The sequence below is a fragment of the Macaca thibetana genome, chromosome 12 (assembly GCF_024542745.1).
Source record: "Macaca thibetana thibetana isolate TM-01 chromosome 12, ASM2454274v1, whole genome shotgun sequence".
Lineage (NCBI taxonomy): Eukaryota > Metazoa > Chordata > Mammalia > Primates > Cercopithecidae > Macaca > Macaca thibetana.
Genome location: NC_065589.1, coordinates 369616 through 386671, shown reverse-complemented (window position 1 = coordinate 386671; position 17056 = coordinate 369616). Strand labels below are relative to the sequence as shown.

Genomic DNA, 17056 nt, shown 5'->3' with positions numbered 1-17056 from the left:
CCTTGTGCTAAGGCCCACATCACCAAACTGACATTGGAAATGGGCAGTTTTCAAAAAATCTCAGGCCGTTGAAACTAACCTGAATCCACATAACACAGAAACCCTCTATTTTCCCTTGAAGGAAAGTAGCTTTGAAACACGACCCACCCACCTTCTGTGTTTCATTCCTGCTCTCTGGAGGCCCCTTCTGTCCGCAGAGCCTCTGAGTTCACAGGACACCCCCTCTGAGTTCACGGGACACACCCTCTCAGTTCACGGGACACCCCCACTCAGTTCACTGCACCCAGCCTGCTTCCAGGGCCAGGTGTTCCCAAGTCTAGAATCACAAATAGATGCCAATTCAATCTTTAAACTAGATTTGTTGTAATTTTGTCTCTGACACCATAACAGCCTGGGGCCTCATCCACAAGGCTGGATGATGGTGCGCTGAACTGAGGGCCCCTGTGAGGAGGTGACGGGTGTGTAGAGTTCAGACAACTGTCTACCTGATTTTGCATATTCACGGGGCACAAAAAAGGTTGCAGCTATTTCTGATGCCAAGCCAGTCCTGGGTTAGCAACCCCTTGACATGGAGTGTGTGTCAGGAAAGAAGATTCCCGAGGGAAGCCCAGCTCCTGAGAGGGATGAGCTCAGGTTTCCACAGCTGGGCTGGGGGGGCGCCACAGGTCACCCAGTACTCCCCAGTGCCGCATCCTGGGGGAAGGTCCAGGCTCGCTGCATCCCCTCTCCCCTTCCCTGATGGCTGAGGAGGCTCAAAGTGAAGCCCCAGGCAGATGTCTATGGAGGCCCCTCCCCTACTCCTGGCGACTCTGAGGGGCCCCTGCTACTAGGAGCAACAAGGTCGCCAGATGAGGGAGAGCTCAGTGAGTGTGTCTGATGAGCACATTCATTCAGCCCGGCTGCCTTCTCCTTTCCAGATGTACGTTTTGGATTCCCCAGAAATGCACATTCATCAGCCCTTGTCTTATGAAGGATCTCTCTAATTGTTACAGTGTGATGCACGAATGCATTCTGGGATGTGCAGGCTGAGGACAAATGGCAGCCCTGAACCTGCATGCCCACCCCAGTTCCCCGTGTACCCACCCCAGTTCCCTGCGTGCCCACCCCAGTTCTGCCAACAGAGGCTCTCTTTGTCTTAAAATCCCATAGAATGGCATGAAATTATTGGATATAGAAACTACTTCAAAGCAATGCTTCCCACAAAATCAGATCTTCTTGTATGAAGCAATGTTTCATATAAGATGTGTGTGCCTTTTAGAAACAGTTTTCCTTCCTTGATGAATGTTGGGCTTTAAAATTAATGATGAGTAAAGAATTTGCGTAAAATCACTCCATCAGGAGGCAAGCTCAGTGTTTCTATGACATTTATGGGAAGGGAAAGCCAAGGAATTGGATAGAATTTGATCAGAGGAGGCACTGGGGTTGGGAGGGCATTGCCGACAAAAATGCCCCACGTCAGGGTATGAAAGGAGTCAGAGCCATACATCTGGGAAAGGTGATGAATATCTTGAATTTGTGTGAGCAGCTTGGGCTTCTCAGATGTCAGTATTGAGGAGGGAGGAGACCTCTTTTAGGGGAGCTTTAAGGAAGTCTGATTAAAGAGTCTCCCAAGAAGGTATGTGGGAGAGCAAAACTGATTATGCTATGATAGATTGCCTACATCCAACGCAATAACACCTCCACAAGTGTCAGCAAAGTGTGTCTAATTTGGCAAATGAAATTGTGACTATAGAGGGTATGTTTCTAAATGTGAAGTATGTCAATTCAAGGACTGCTGTATTCACTGTGTTCTCTTCTCTGACACGGAGCTGCATTTAGCTCATGGGTAACAGCCGAATCTGCACCATCACCTCAGGTGATCCACTTGCCTCAGCCTCCTACAGTACTAGGATTACAGGTGTGAGCCACCACACCCTGTCACTGATGGTTTTTTAAATCAACAATGGAAATAAATTGTATCGAATTTTATTTTTAAAACTATCAAGACGATAAAAGCATTTTTGTCCTTTTTGCCATGAATTTTGTGATGTACGCAATTGTTTTATTGGATCTTATCCTTTTCAGATATCGTGACATACTGTCTGCAGGCATTTCTCAGTGATGGTGGGATCTGTGTTCAGGAAGGAAATTGTCTGTGATTTTTCTCTCCTGTGGTGATGGAATCTGTGTTCAAGAAGGAGATTGTCTGCGATTTTTTTCTCCTGCGATGGTGATGGGATCCATGTTCAGGAATGAGAGTGTCTGTGACTTTTCTCTTCTGCTATGGTGGTGGAATCTGTGTTCAAGAATGAGATTGCAATTTTTCTCTCCTGCTGTGGTGATGGGATCTGTGTTCAGGAAGGAGAATGTCTGCAATTTTTCTCTCCTGCTATGTTAATGCCAGCTTTTGGTCTCAAGCTATTGCTAGATTCAGAAAGAGTTTAAAATGTTTCCTTTTTCTTAATTTCCTAGAAAAAGTTGTCAGATTGTGATATTGCTTCCTAAGTATTTAAAAAAATCACTGATGAAATCATTTGGAGTTTGTGAAGAAACTTTTAATTTTTTGTTGTATCTTAGTAACATTTCTATTGGTTAACAGATACTAGACTACTGAGATTTTTCTCGTTCTTCTTCTCTCAGTTTGCTAAGTCATGTTTGTCTTAGGACTTTGCCCATTCCTTCTAAACTGCTAACTTTATTGGATTAAATTTATTCACAATATCCTCATTGCCTTTTGATACATGAGAATTTGTAATCATGCTCCTTTATTTATTTTGGATATGAGTTATACGGTTTTCTCTTCTTCCTGGTCAGCCTTGATAGGAATTTATCAAATGTGTGTATTTTTTGTGTGTGAAAGAACTAACTTTTGGCATTAAAAAAATGTTTCTTATCATACATTTATTTTCTATTTTACTGCTTCCTGGTCTTATCTTTATCACCTACTTCTGAGGTTGGAGACTGACAGGACTTGTTTTCTGATCACATCCTTGCTGACCAACAGAAGATTTAGTCCATATAGGATGAAGTGAAGAACCCAGCAGATGGTGAGAGGGCATCAGCTGGCTGCTCTCATTGCTCATTAACACAGGACACGTCCACCAGCACCATCACAGTTTACAAATGCCATGACAATGACCCAGAAGCCACCTCCCCTTTCCCTAGCAGTGACCTGGAAGTTACCACCCCTTTCCTAGAAAGTTCTAAATAACCCACTCCTTAATTTACATTAACCTGCCCCTTAATTTACATGTCACTGAAAGTGGATATAATTGAGTATAAATACAGTTGCCAAGAGTTCATACATTGCTGACTCTGGCTGCACTATGATTTAGCTCTGCTCCACAAAAAGCAAGCTGTTCCATAAAAGTTGCTGTTTAACACCACCGGTTCACGCTTGCATTCTTTCCTGGGTGAGCCAAGAACCCACCTGGGCTAAGCCTCAATTTTGAGGCTTGCCTCTCCTGCACCACTTCCATTAAGTTTGATTAACAATGCTTTATTTAGTCTGTTGAGATGGAGTCTTACTGGCTTTAAGCCATTCTTCTCTTCTATTATGTGCATCTGAGGCTATGAATATCCTTTGAGTACTGCTTTAGCTGCATCCTGGTTTGATATGTCAGATCCACACTGTCAAATGGTGCAAAATATTTTCTAATTTTTAGTTTGACTTCTTTTGATGAAAAATTATCTAATTATGTATTGTTTACTTTTTAGCTAGTTATTTTCTAGTACTCTGTTATTAATTTCTAGCTTTGTTCCCTTGTCCTTTAACATTTTACACTCTGAGTTTTAATTTTTTTTCAAAATTGTTAAGGTTGTTTTACTGAGTAGCCTATGTTTAAGTAAGTGCTATAAATTCACTTGAAAAAAAAAGAGTCAACACTATTGTGTCAGGAGTGGCCATACAAGAACTACACTAATTGGATCATTTAGATATTCCGTATCCTTATTGGTACTTTATCTGCTTACTAAATCAGCTTCTGAAAGGGGCAGGTTGGCATCTGGCTCTAGGATTGTTGATCTGCAAGTTTCTCCTTTCAGTCATGTCATCACTTTTCCTGGTAAATTTGGAAGCCAATGCACTGGGTGCCTACAGATTAGAGCAGTGATGTATTCCTTGTTGACTTAGGCCTTTATGATGATGAAATGTGTTTATTTTCTCTAGTCACACCTTCTGCCTTAAAGTCTATCTTATCTGCCTTCCATATAGCTATCCAAGTTATCTTTGGATTAGTATTTGTATGTTATATTCTTCTCAATCTTTTACTTTTGACCTACCTGTGAACTTAAAGTCTAAATTTTGCAGGAAATATTAGGTTATGTTTTAGAATTAAGTTTCATGCCCTTACTCTTGGACATGAGTATTTAGTCATGTGCAGCTAATACAAGCGTTGATGCAGTTTTTTTGCATGTTTGTCTCATGTTTTACCCCCTGCATTATACCATTTTCCCCCTTTTTGTCTTCTTTTGTGTTATGATTTAATTAATTGGATTGCACTCTGTCCAGTAATTAGAGAGTTAGATCAATGACTCAATAATGCTAACATTGTATAATCTTCAACCCCACTCACCACCCTCTGACTCTGCATCCTTATGGCCACAAATTTGTCCTGAGTATGTTAAATTTCATGACAGCACCACTCTTATTTTATACAATTGATATTCATTTATGTCTCCTCCCTATTTATCATTTCTTGTACTCTTCATTCTGAATTTTAGAGTTTTCATCTGGAATCAATTTCCTTCTGGCTGGGGGGCTGCCATTCACATTTCATTTGAGGAGCACTATCCCTTCCCATGAATTATCTCAGTGCTGCTTCCTTATGGACATCTTCATTTATCCTTTGTAGTTGGACCCATGGCACCTCCTCACTGGGCATAGAATCCTAGGCTGGGGCTGTGTTCCTTCAGCACCTGGAGACATTGTCATGTTGGATTCCAGGTGCCGTCACTTGCTTGAGGGTCACTCGTCAGGCTCACTGTTGCTCCTCCTTTGAGAGAGCTGTTTCCATTTGGCTTGCCTCTTTGGTAGTTTTGCTGTGATGCATTTTGGTGTGTGTGTGACTGTTGGCAAATTCTGGGCTGCGGCTGTTTCATATCCCTATCCCTATCTGTCTCTTCCTCCTGTTGGAACTTTCATCATGCAGTTGATAAACGTTTATCAATGCCATTTTATCATTCCTGTTGATTCCAGTTCTCTGATGGTAGTTTCCATCCTTTGTCTTTTTGGTTTATCTTTCCCTCTACTTTATTAAAACATTACACATTGTTAGTGTAGAATCCTTTTTCTGCAATTATTGCTGGCTTTTCTCTTAGTTGTCTGTCTGGGGAAAGTTGAGGTCATAGGTTTCTATATTCTTGTGCCATCTACCTGGGGCACACCCCTGTTATTATGGATGGGAGTTTAAAAACAGGGCCCAGGTTCTAAGACACCCTCCCAGTGAGCAGTGGAGTCGTGCTCCCCACATCCTACCTGTGCAGGCAGAGGCCTGTCACGCACAGCTCATGAAGGGCAGGGTACCTGCAACTTCTGGGACTGGGTCATCACAGGTGGCATGGTTTGGATTTGTGTCCCCACCCAAATCTCAAGATTGAGACCTTTGCTTATCTTGGTGTCAACTAACTCATGAGATCAGGTGCCCACATTTTCCCTACAATAAGCCAATGACCTAATCCCAGGAGAGGTGCAGCTTTGCACCAGGATCCAGTCAGCATTTGGGGGAAATGGGCACTAATCATAAACCCAAAATTAACATTGCAGTGGTGAGAAGTGTGGGCGTGACTCTTGGCCAAATTTGCATTCTTTGGTTCGTGGGTAAGTCACGAAATAGAGGTTATTAGGACACGTGAGAGGAGACCCTAACGGCTGCTTGCTTCCACGGATGCTGACTGCCTGGCAGAGGTGTCACCTGCCCCTGCCCTGCTTCCTACAGGAAGGCTGAAATCCTGATGTAAGGGAGTCGCCCACCTGGGTGTGGTTCCAGCGCTGGCTCGAGGGACAGGAGTGGAACAATTGTCTACCATGAAGCTGATGTTGAGGAGATGTCAAAACCCTTCACCTTTACTAAAACGTTAGATGTCAGAAATTTGTTTTTAGATATTTGACAGGTACCTATTCTCAGCACTTATCTCAGACCAAGGAAGTTCACAATATCCTTTTACTCCATGAAAATGACCAGTTTCCTAACCTTTATTAAACTTACTTCTTCCCAATACTATGAGACTAACCCTATTTTTAATACCCTACATTTAAAAAATGGTGTTTATCCATTTTTGGATGTTTTACACAATTCTACAGCTTTGACATTTCGGAATCAGCAGGGTTTTGCCTTGCTGCACTTGTGGCTGGGTGGCCAGACTGGTCCAGAGGTCTGTAGTCTCCAGGTATTGAACACCCCCTGGGAAGTCATTGAAATGCAGATGCTGGGCCCACCCCAACAGCCTCATTTAATGTGTACCCACCTCTGGAAAGACCCCATCTGCAAATAGGGTTCCGCTGTGAGGTGCTGAGGTGAGAACGCTGACAGGCAGATTGGGGGCACACCCCCAGTTAGGGGGCCCCTAACCCCCTACATTCTGGCTTCCTTCTTAGCCCCACACTCCCAGCCCCATCTTCAGACCCTCTGAGCTAGAGGCCCAGGCCCTGCAAATATCCCTGGAAGACTTCTGAGTGCTCTGGGCTGTACCCAGGGCCAGCTGCTGTTCTGAATCACAAGAGGGCTTCAGAGTGACCTCCACATTCCTGGGCTCAGTGCGGGCCCGAATTTGCAACCTCCAGGAAGGAGGGGATTGCTAGAAAATTTATAATTACCATTGTTATAACTGCTTCCATTTGTTCTGAAGATGGTGTGGCTTAGTGATCACTTATCTGAACGTGCTTTAAATTCTGTTCCACCTTGATGCAAGTGTGCAATACCTTTGACAGGAGGTGAACTTAGCCTCAATTTACTTCAGTTGAAGCTCATCTTCCTTCTTTCTAACTGCTTTTAAATGTGGAGCTTTAGTCTATAACAGCTGGCTGCCTCATCTTCTGAGGTCCACGGCACAAGCCCTTTGTCAGAGTGGTTGCACCGAAAATGTATAGATCAGATTCCGGATTAAAAGTCAGAAGCAATTTGTATTTTAATTTGTATTTATGGGGGCTCAAAAATTACCTGGGAAGGATTCTTGGAGCTTGAGCCTGAACTTCTCAATTACAGAAGAACAACATCCTATTACTCGGCCATTGTATTTTGAGGGTTGCTTTCAGATTCTTGGAAGAAAAGTCACATTTACATTTATAACACCTGGGCTCAGTTCCCAGGTTCCTGGAAAATGCCATCCATGTCTCGGCAAAGCAAATGCTGGCATTGAAAGCCCAGAAACTAGAGACAGGACTCACATATGGCTGAGACGGGCATTAAAGTTTGAAGTGAAAATAATTGCTACATCATAGTTGCTAAAGTTTGAACCTAAAAAGGATCACAGGGAGGGTGTGACCGAGGCGTGAAGGATATGCGACCTGGACTCCCATCAGGCATCTGAACCCATGAGCCCACAGACCCTGTCCACATCACAGGAAATACCTCACAAACATCACCAATTCCATCTCGAAAATACGTGGCCCCAAATCACCATAATGCAGAGAGAATGGGTCCTGGGGTGCTCTGTAAACAGCCTTGAAGTTCTGACAGCAGCTGGGTCATCCCCATCCAGACGCAGAAGCAAAACCTGTAGTGGGAATACACATTGACTGGGGGGTTCACCTACACAATGGGGGTGGCTCAGTGGGTGAGAGGTCCATAGGGCAGGCTGCCAGGAGTCTCTGACCCCCACGGCACTAGCGGAAGCCAGTTGCCCATGGGTGTTGGGAAGGAAGGCCCTGGGGAAGCCCTGGGCTCACACTCATGGGCCTCCCAGCTGATGGAGCCAGCCCCACCGGGGATCATCTCCCTTTGAATTAACCTGAAGTTGACTGATTAGGGGCTGTAATCACATCTGCTTCTCAGCAGCACCCAGGCTGCCTGTGACTAAGTGTCTGTTAAATATACCTGTGCCTCCCTCCACTCGGGGAGCTGCTCTAACCACACACTAGCAGCGGGAGGCTAGACACTGTGGCCCTGCCTAGCCACATCCACGCATCTGAGCTACCCACAGGCTTTCTAAAACCAAAGCCAAAGCCAAGTGCAGTGTGAACTGAACTACGGTTCTGTTGTTCTCATTGTACTAAGTGTAGAAACCAAATTTGTCAACTCCTAGGTGGTGACACCATTTGTTTTTCCCTGGGAAATCACCCCTTGGTCATTTCTGGGGAACCCTCTCTCCATTGCCGTTCATTTCTCCCAAGGGGCCTCAGTCTCCATTTATGCTGGGAACTTGCCTCCCATGGCTGCTTCCAGCCAGTGGCTGAGCACAGTGGGGATACTGAGGCAGACGATCCATGTAGTTCCCAGGTCTCCCCTGCTGGGTGGCTTCAGCCTGAGGACTCCTGTGGATGTGGTCAAAGCTTCCTTTGAGCTGTGGTAGAGCCTGAGGCTCCTGTCCACCCTTCCCACTTCCTGCTGCACAGGGTGACACCTGCCCAGTGTCTGGCATTCCACATGTTTCTGTCTCCGTGAGGAGACAGTGTAGGTTGCTGCAACTTGTCCGTCAACTTTGAAGGGTCATGTTGACATTCTTCAGACCAAAGTGCTTTCAAAACGTCACTGAGAAAGCAGGACCATCATTGAAGATGTACCTTCCCCCCTGTGACTTGCACATGCCATACTAGAGGCACCTGCAGGGCTTGCCTCGTACTGACTGGCAAGTGCCATTGGCATTGGTGAGGCATGACGGAGCAGATGGTGTGAAGCCACGGAATGCCAGGATGGGTGATTCCTATGGACTAGATTAAAGCAAGGACTATAATAATCAGATTGCTTTGATGGGGCATGGTGGTTCATGCCTGTGATCCCAGCACTTTGGGAGGCTGAGGTGGGCGGATCACCTAAGGTCAGGAGTTCCAGACCAGCCTGGCCAACAGGGGGAAACCCCATCTCTACTAAAAATACAAAAATTAGCCGGGCGTGATGATGCATGTCTGTAATCCCAGCTACTCAGGAGGCTGAGGCAGGAGAATCGCTGGAACCTGGGAGGTGGAGGTTGCAGTGAGCAGAGATCATGCCTCTGCACTCCAGCCTGGGCGACAGAGGGTGACTCCATCTCAAAATAAATAAATAAATAAATAAAAAAAAATAAAAATAAAAATAAAAATAAAACTGTCTTGAGGCAAGGTCATGAACTTTTACTCTTAAACATGCCATGCAAAGGAAAACTATTTTAAGAACATTTTTGTAGCCAAATTTAAAAAAAAGTATAAAATTTATTTTGCGTTGAGATACAATGAACACACCACAAAACTCACCCTTTCTGTGGCACACAATTCAGAGGTGTCCAGCACATTCACAAAGTTGCAAAACCATCACCAGGATCTGAGTCCAGGGCGTTTTCCTCACTCACCCAGAATAAAACCCATACCCATGGGCAGTAAATGCTCTGCTCTCTTACCCCATTCCCCGGCAACCACTGACCAATTTCTATCTCCATGAGTTTTGTCTGTTCTGGGAATTCCATGTAAATGAACTCATAGAGTCTCCTTTTGTATCTGACTTCTTTCATGTCAAGTATTTTTAAGGTTAATCCATATTGCAGAATGTCTCAGTAATTCACTCCTTTTAAGGCTCAGTAATATTCTATCAGAAGGGTATACCACATTTTGTTTATTCAATTGACAGACATATGAATTATTTCCACCTTTTAATACACAAATAATACTGCTGTTTTTAGTGTGGGCATATGGTTTCAGTTCTCTTGGGTACATACCTAGGACTTGAATTGTTGAGTCATCTGGTAACTTTAACTTTTTGAAGAACTGCCAAATTATTTTCCAAACTGGCTGGACCCTTTTAAATTCTCACCTGTAATGCATGAAAGTTCCAGGTTCTCCACATGCTTGCCAACACTCGTTATTTCCATGGTTTTGGTTATAGTCATCCAAGCGAGGAAGCAACCCCTCATTGTGGCTCTGATTTGCATTTTCCTAATGACTAATAATTTTGAGCATTTTTTCTTGTGCTTATTAGCCATCTGATTATCTTCTTTTGGGGAAATGTCTATTCAAACTCTTTAACTATTTTTTAATTGCACTATGGGTCATTTGATTGTTGAATTTTAAGTGTTGTTTGCATGTCATCACACCAACGTATTAGTCAATATGGGATTCCAAATATTTTAGCTCATTCTGTGAGCTCTTTTCACTTCACTGATAGTGTCCTGTTGAGTGCAAACTTTTACATTTTGACAAAGTCCAATTTTTCTAATTTTGTCTCTGTGTGTTTTTTGTGTCATCTAAGAAGGCATTGTCAAATTCATGGTTAAGAATGTGTTTTCTTCAGAGTTCTATGGTTTTAGCCCCTCTGTTAGCTCTTTGATTCATTTTTGGTTTTGTCTGCAGTGTAAGGGCTCGGCCTCATTCTTGGGTATGTGGGTGTCTAGTTCTCTCAGCACTATTTGTTGAAAAGACTGCTGTTTCCCCATTGAGCAGCCTTGGCACCCTTGTCAAAAGTCAGTCAACTATGGTTATACACGTTTATTTCTGGGATCTCAATTCTGTTTCATTGATTCTATCCTTATGCCAGAAATACACTGTCTTGATGACTGTAGTTTTCGTAGGTTTTGAAATCAAGAAGAATTCAACATACTCTGGTCATTCCAGATCCCTTACATACCCCATGCACATTTTAGTTTAATTCCCATGTGCTTGTTAATTTCTGCAAAATAAAAACAGAGGAAGTGGGAGGCACTGTAATTCGATAGGAATTCTGCAGAATCTATAGGTCATCTTGGAGTGTAATGCCTTCTTAGTATCTTGTCTCCATCCATAAACATGAATGTCTTTCCATTTAAGTCTTCTTTGATTTCTTTCAAGGATGTTTTGTACAATTAGGTATACCAGTCTTGTACTGCTTTTGTTAAATTCATACCTAAGTATGATATTATTTTGATGCTTTTCCATATGGATTGTTTCTGAATTTCATGTCAGAGTTCACTGCTGTGGAGAGGAATAAAATTGGTTTCTGTATTTTTCATACTGCAAGCTTGGCCTAAGAGTTGCTTTTTTATTAGCGCTATATAATTTTTGTGGATTTCTTAGGATTTTGTGTATTCAAGATGATGTCATCTGTGAGTAGATGGAGTGCTGCTGCTTCCTTCCCAGCCTCGGTGTCTTTGACTTGCTTTTATTGCTTGATCGCCATGGCTGGGACGTCCAGCACAATGATGAACAGAAGTGATTGGAGTGGACACCCTGTCTTCTCCCTGATGTTAGGGGAAAGCTGTCAACTTTTAATGACGGGTTGAGCAACCCAAATCTGAGAAGAAAAGCAGTAGAATCAGATTTTCCTCCTTATGTTCAAATCCTTTTAAGTCTGCCTTTGTACAGTGAGGCCTTTCTCTACCAAATAAAATATGAAATCTGTAGACATGCTTTTGGCTTTTTTAGCATGAACTATTAAGAAATACTTCCTTACACAAAAAAGGATCCTAATTAGTACTCTAAGGTCATCTGAAAACAAGTGCTCCCAAATCTGACCCTTAAAGGAGATGCTCATTGGAGCATTTCACATTTTGGATTTTCAGATTTGGGGTACTCTGTTGGTTAGTATAATGCAAATATTCCACAATCTGAAAAATACCCAAATCTGAAACTCTTCTGGTCTCAAGCATTTCGGATAAGCGATTCTCAACCCGAATCAGGTATGAGGTTCACCGTGGGTTCATATGTTTTATGGACTGCCTTTCAGCAGGTTAGGTATTTTCCTTACATTCCTACAGCCTTGGGATTTTCATGAAAAATTTTTAAATTTTGTCAAATTATTTTTCTGTTTCCATTGAGGTGGTCGTGTACTTTTTGTTATTTGTCTTATAAACATGGTATATATACTGATTTATTTTTGTACGTTGAGACGACCTTGCATTCCTGAGGCAAACCATGTGGTCACGGTGTATGTGTGCTGCTGACTTTGGTTTGCTAGAATTCTGTGAAGGATTTTTGTGGATGTATTATATAGACACAGTACTTATTCATATCACACACAGATTCATCAGTATTATTTGGGTCTGCAGTTTTTTCTCTCCCAATGTTCTTTTCTATTATTTCTGTCAGGATAACACTGGCCTCACAAAATGAGTTGCAAAGTTTTACCTCCTTTTCTATTTTTTAAAAGAATCTGTGAAGGATCAGAGACATTTCTTCTTTAAATGTTTGATAGAATTCACAGGGAAGTCATCTTGTCTCGTCTAGGTAAGATTTTGTGATTGAAACTCCGTTCTTAAACACTCCACACATTGTTGCAGGCCTTGCTTACTTTCCAGAATTCTGAAAAAAGTTAATTTGTATTACTATTTTTTAGTGTTCTAATTGCTTTCATGAAGGAGGGGATTTTTGGAGGTACTTCACAATTCCCAAACACAGTGCTGATAAAGTTGGTGTAAAAGAAAAGGCACATTCTAGATCAGTGATTGCATGTCAGATGCCAGGACGTCGTGTCAATGTTTCTCCAGGTACGGACCTGGAATAAGCACTGGGATTGAAACGGTTTTATCTGACAACCTGTGTTCACTATCCAAGACCCACTCACCAGCCACTCAGGCTAAAGAGGCAGGTGAGGAGGGGGTGGAAGGAGCCACCCCTGCACCTCTCATGTCTGAGCAGGGCCCCATCTCTGCAGCCCCCCAGGACACAGGAGCACTCTGGCTTTACTCTGGTGAGCAGTGGGGATCCAGGGACCTCTGTGGTCCTGCCTGGGGGATTCTCCTCTCTGCACCTGGGGGAGGAAGATGGGAGTCCTGGCTGCTGCTGGCGTGTCTGTCACAATTACATTTTCAGGCACTGAGAGCTTAAGTTCTCAGTACCTGAATTCTGCTCAAAAACAGCTGACATGTATTTGAAAGCATTTTCTATGGTAAAACTTTTTCAATTTTTCATGCCATCATAGGAGCGTCTCCTTAACCCCCATCTTCTGTTGTGGAGGCTATCTGGTCCTGTGAAGCTCGTGGAAGGTAAGAAGGAGGGGGTCCTCCGTGCAGCCCCGGAGGGGGTAGAGTGAGTCAGCCTCGCAAATGCAGCACAGACCTGTGGGGCTTCATGACCATGGCCTTTACCCAGTGACAGTGTGCACTGCTCATGAGGGCTCCAAATGTCCATCAGCCCCTACACTTCGGGAGAAGCAACACTTCAGGTTTTCACAAAATATTACAGGAAACACAGTATTTTTCAAAGAAAGGAAAATGAAGATTGTCTGTGGGAATGCTTCAATTCAATGTGGGCACAGTTAGATGAATAACTAGTTTTCCCCAACTGATTTCATAAAAGCTCCCTGGGGCCTTCTCAACCTCTGTCTTGCTTGTTTTAACTTGGGGCAGTGCCAATTGCCAGCTACAGAGACACTGCGTTACCCCAGGGACAGTTTATCGATGAACCAGATGGTCACAAGACCAAGTCACCTGAGATTCTGAGACAGAAATAACAAAACGTCAACTTCAATAACTACCTACTCAGGAATTTTTAACTTCTGCATATTTCTAAAGGAAAACCCATATGAGGGCATGAAAAATTGAAACAGTTCACCAGGCTTCCCCACCTCTCCCCGAGGCGGACAGACAGGGTGGTGGCCAGAGGAAGGAGACCAGATTTCCCCACCTGTCCCCAATGTGGACACACAGGGTGGTGGCCAGAGGACGGAGGCCAGGCTTCCCCATCTGTCCCTGAGGCGGACACACCAGGTGGTGCCCAGAGGATGGAGGCCAGGCTTCCCCACTTCTCCCTGAGGCGGACACACAGGGTGGTGGCCAGAGGATGGAGGCCAGGCTTCCCTACCTGTCCTCGAGGTGGACACACAGGGTGGGTACCCAGAGGACAGGTCTTTACCGAGCTGGCTTTATGGGACCTTAACAGGGGCCCCGTGTGATGATTCGTTGATCAGAGATTTGAAATTAAGTGCAGGATAGAGGGTAGCGGGTGAACCTCCTACCCGCTGTTCTCCTGGTTTGCACACTAAGAAGGCATAGACCTTGCACCCTGGTTTTGGAAAGTCTGAGAAATGGACCCCCACATCCTGGAACTGAGGCCAGAATCACGGATTTTGAGATTTTCCTGGTGGTCCTGGTGAGCACAGGATTGCAGCTGAAAGTCCAACACGCGCAGGGCATTGTGACAGCCAGCAACGCACGCCGGGGTCCGAGCCCGAAGCAGATCCAACCTCTGAAAAGGAGGCACGACACAGCCAGAGGCGCTTCAAACACTTGGGAGTGGAGCTGCCTGCGGTCCTGTGCCAGGACAGAAGGAAAGTCACGAGAGCCCCGGGGAGCATCAAGTGAACACGCAGCAAAAGGAGCGTTTATCGCTACAAAGAAAACCCACATAATCACCCAAGAGTTTAGGGAAATAAATTTACTATTATGTATCATTCAGGTATTGCAGCTGCAAATAAAAATACATTTCATTATTAAGAATTTGTGGTTCTACTGCTCTTCAACCTTAGTTGAAAAAGAGAAGGCAGAAACCTTTGTGAAGTCAGCATGAGTCAGGGCACGGCTGAGAGGCTGGAACCATCAGTACTGGTCTCGGTGACATTAGAAGAAAACAGAGCAGAGAGCGTGCGTGGTTAACTCCGGCGTGTTGCTCCACGTGGATTTTCAGTTTCACAGCTGAAGACTGGCAGTTAGTACCAGACATTTCCATATTCATCACGAACATTTGAATAGGAAAAACTAAACAAAAGCAATGCAAACAAACCGAAAAATAAAAATCTCAACAGAGGAGTAACACTTTGCATTGGCCAGCAGACAGCAAGGCAGACAGGCTGTTGATTTTTGGCCCCTTGGCTATGGCTCGCAAGAAGACCTAAAAATTCAACAGACACAGTCAAGAGGAAGCTTGGTTCTGTGGAAACCAATAGCAATGACTATAGGCAGCCTGTGTGTGTAGACCAAGTGAAGCTGCAGGTCCTACTGTGACAGAGAACTCAGAACTTGAGCAAGTTTCCCTTCCAAAACTCACAGTCGCTAAGCAGGTTAAACGTCCATGTAAAATCACATCAGGGCATGGGAAACTAACCCAGATTATGAAGCTGTCTAACTCACGGTCATGTGAAGGGCATGAAGGAGGGTAAAGGACAATGTCTCGGGACGAGGCCCCAGGCCCTCTGAGGGGGCGTCTGTGCAGCCTGACTGCCTTGAAGCCTGTTGCATTTGCAAAGGTCATTTCTGGCCATGGAGAGCCCTGGTGAAGCGCCGAGTCACTGCAGTGAAGTGTTGCCCCTCGTTCCCGCTCAGACAAAGTGCTCCTTCTGGGTCCCCCGCGCTGCGTTCTGCACGCTGAGCTCGCGTCGGAGCACTGCCTCATTGGTGCCGTGGCTCTCTGGTGGCGCCTCTTTGGGTGTGTACAAGTTCTTCTGCTGATACAGGCGGACGGCAATGGCAGCCAGACAGAGCAGGAAGAACATCACAACGGCAATCACACCTGAGGCAGCAAAAGGGAACCCCGGAGTCAGGATGTGCACACTGGCACCGTGCCCAGCACGCACAAGGCTGACTGCACTGCCCAGAGCCAAAGCAAAATCACTGTGCATTCACCAAGCCTATGCTTTATTGTAAACTGGAAACATCACAATTTCAGGGATTCTAGGTCAGGTAGAATCCTAACATTTAGTTGACTTTTCAGTTCTAGCAATCTGCTGGGTGTAGCGTTGTTTTATGCATTTACTCTATGAGTCTTACGAGAGTAATTGGAAGCTTCCAGAAGAAAACACACATTTGTCTGCCAGGTCTCATGCACTGCACGCTCACAAGCAGAGACTCACATAGCTTTTAGAGTACAGGATGCACCACATCATGCCATCAGGACTGCTTTCCAATAACCTGGGCAGGGCATAGTGAGTCACAGCAATATGTGATTGAACCTGTTCATACGTGATTCAGTCTGCACCCAGATATGGACATCCTCGAATGGTTCCTGCTGCTAAGTTTACTGTAGGAATATATGAACTATGGGAGTTTATGGGATCTAAGTTATTTGAAATTGTCTGATTAAAACCAATGCCACGCCTGTAATCCCAGCACTTTGGGAGGCTGAGGCAGGTGGATCACGAGGTCAGCAGTTCGAGACCAGCCTGGCCAACATGGTGAAACCCTGTCTCTACTAAAAATATAAAATTAGCTGGCCGTGGTGGCACCTGCCTGTAATCCCACTTACTCCAGAGGCTGAGGCAGGAGAATCGCTTGAACCCAGGAGGCGGAGGTTGCAGTGAGCCGAGATCGCCTCACTGCACTCCAGCCTGGGTGACAGAGCGAGACTCCGTCCCACAACAAAGAAACAAATAAACAAAAACCAATGCCTGTGGGTCTCAATCTTGCGGCACAGTCACCTCCAATCACTGCGGAGTCTCCTCTGGTCTCGCCAGCTATGGGTTCGCCCTCATCCACCGGACCAGGATATTCTGCAGGGGAAAAGCAGGGTGGGCAATGGTGAGACATTCTCAGGAACCTGGAATTTGTGTCGTTTCAACTTTAAAACTGTCAGCCACAGTGAGACTGGATATCATCCGTCAATTTTAAAATATGTGGGCAAGACAGCGGAAGGCTGAGGTTTCAGGAGCCGCCGGCGTCTCCCCGGGCCTCCGGCCTCTCACCTGAGCCCCCCGCCCGGGGCTCCTTGTCTGGGCCCGCGGTGCCCACCTGCTCGAGCGTGCGTGCGTTCCCGCGCCGCGTCCTCCCCGGCTCCACAGCTCGACCTGGCCACGGGGCCGCGCACCGAGGCGCGCCCGGAGCGCCCTGGAAGCAGCGCAGCCTTCAGCGGGGCCACGCGCTGGAACTGCAGCGCCGAGAGGCAGCCGGAGAAGCCCCGCGCGCCGGCCCGTGCAGTCTCCGCGTCCACGTGGCCGCCCGGCTCTGCGGGACAGAGGGAGAGGTTAGCAGGCGCGCGTGTGTGGGGGCGCGTGCGTGGGCCTTGGGTACCCGGTGCAAAACAAGGGTGCCTGGACAGCGGCTGAACACCAGA

General features: G+C 45.4%; 2 protein-coding genes across 2 annotated transcripts in view; both read right to left on the bottom strand.

Annotated features, from left to right (window-relative positions):
* Positions 1-17056, bottom strand: part of THAP4 (THAP domain containing 4) — a 691437-nt gene that overhangs the window by 606501 nt on the left and 67880 nt on the right. The window lies entirely within an intron of this gene.
* Positions 14419-17056, bottom strand: part of LOC126932803 (contactin-associated protein-like 4) — an 84395-nt gene continuing 81757 nt past the window's right edge. Inside the window, exons 13-15 of the mRNA XM_050751996.1 lie at positions 16735-16947; positions 16425-16496; positions 14419-15520 (exon numbers count right to left, since the gene is read on the bottom strand). Of these exons, the coding sequence (XP_050607953.1) occupies positions 15330-15520; positions 16425-16496; positions 16735-16947 (476 nt within the window). The 3' untranslated portion in view covers positions 14419-15329. The remainder of the gene's footprint in view (positions 15521-16424; positions 16497-16734; positions 16948-17056) is intronic.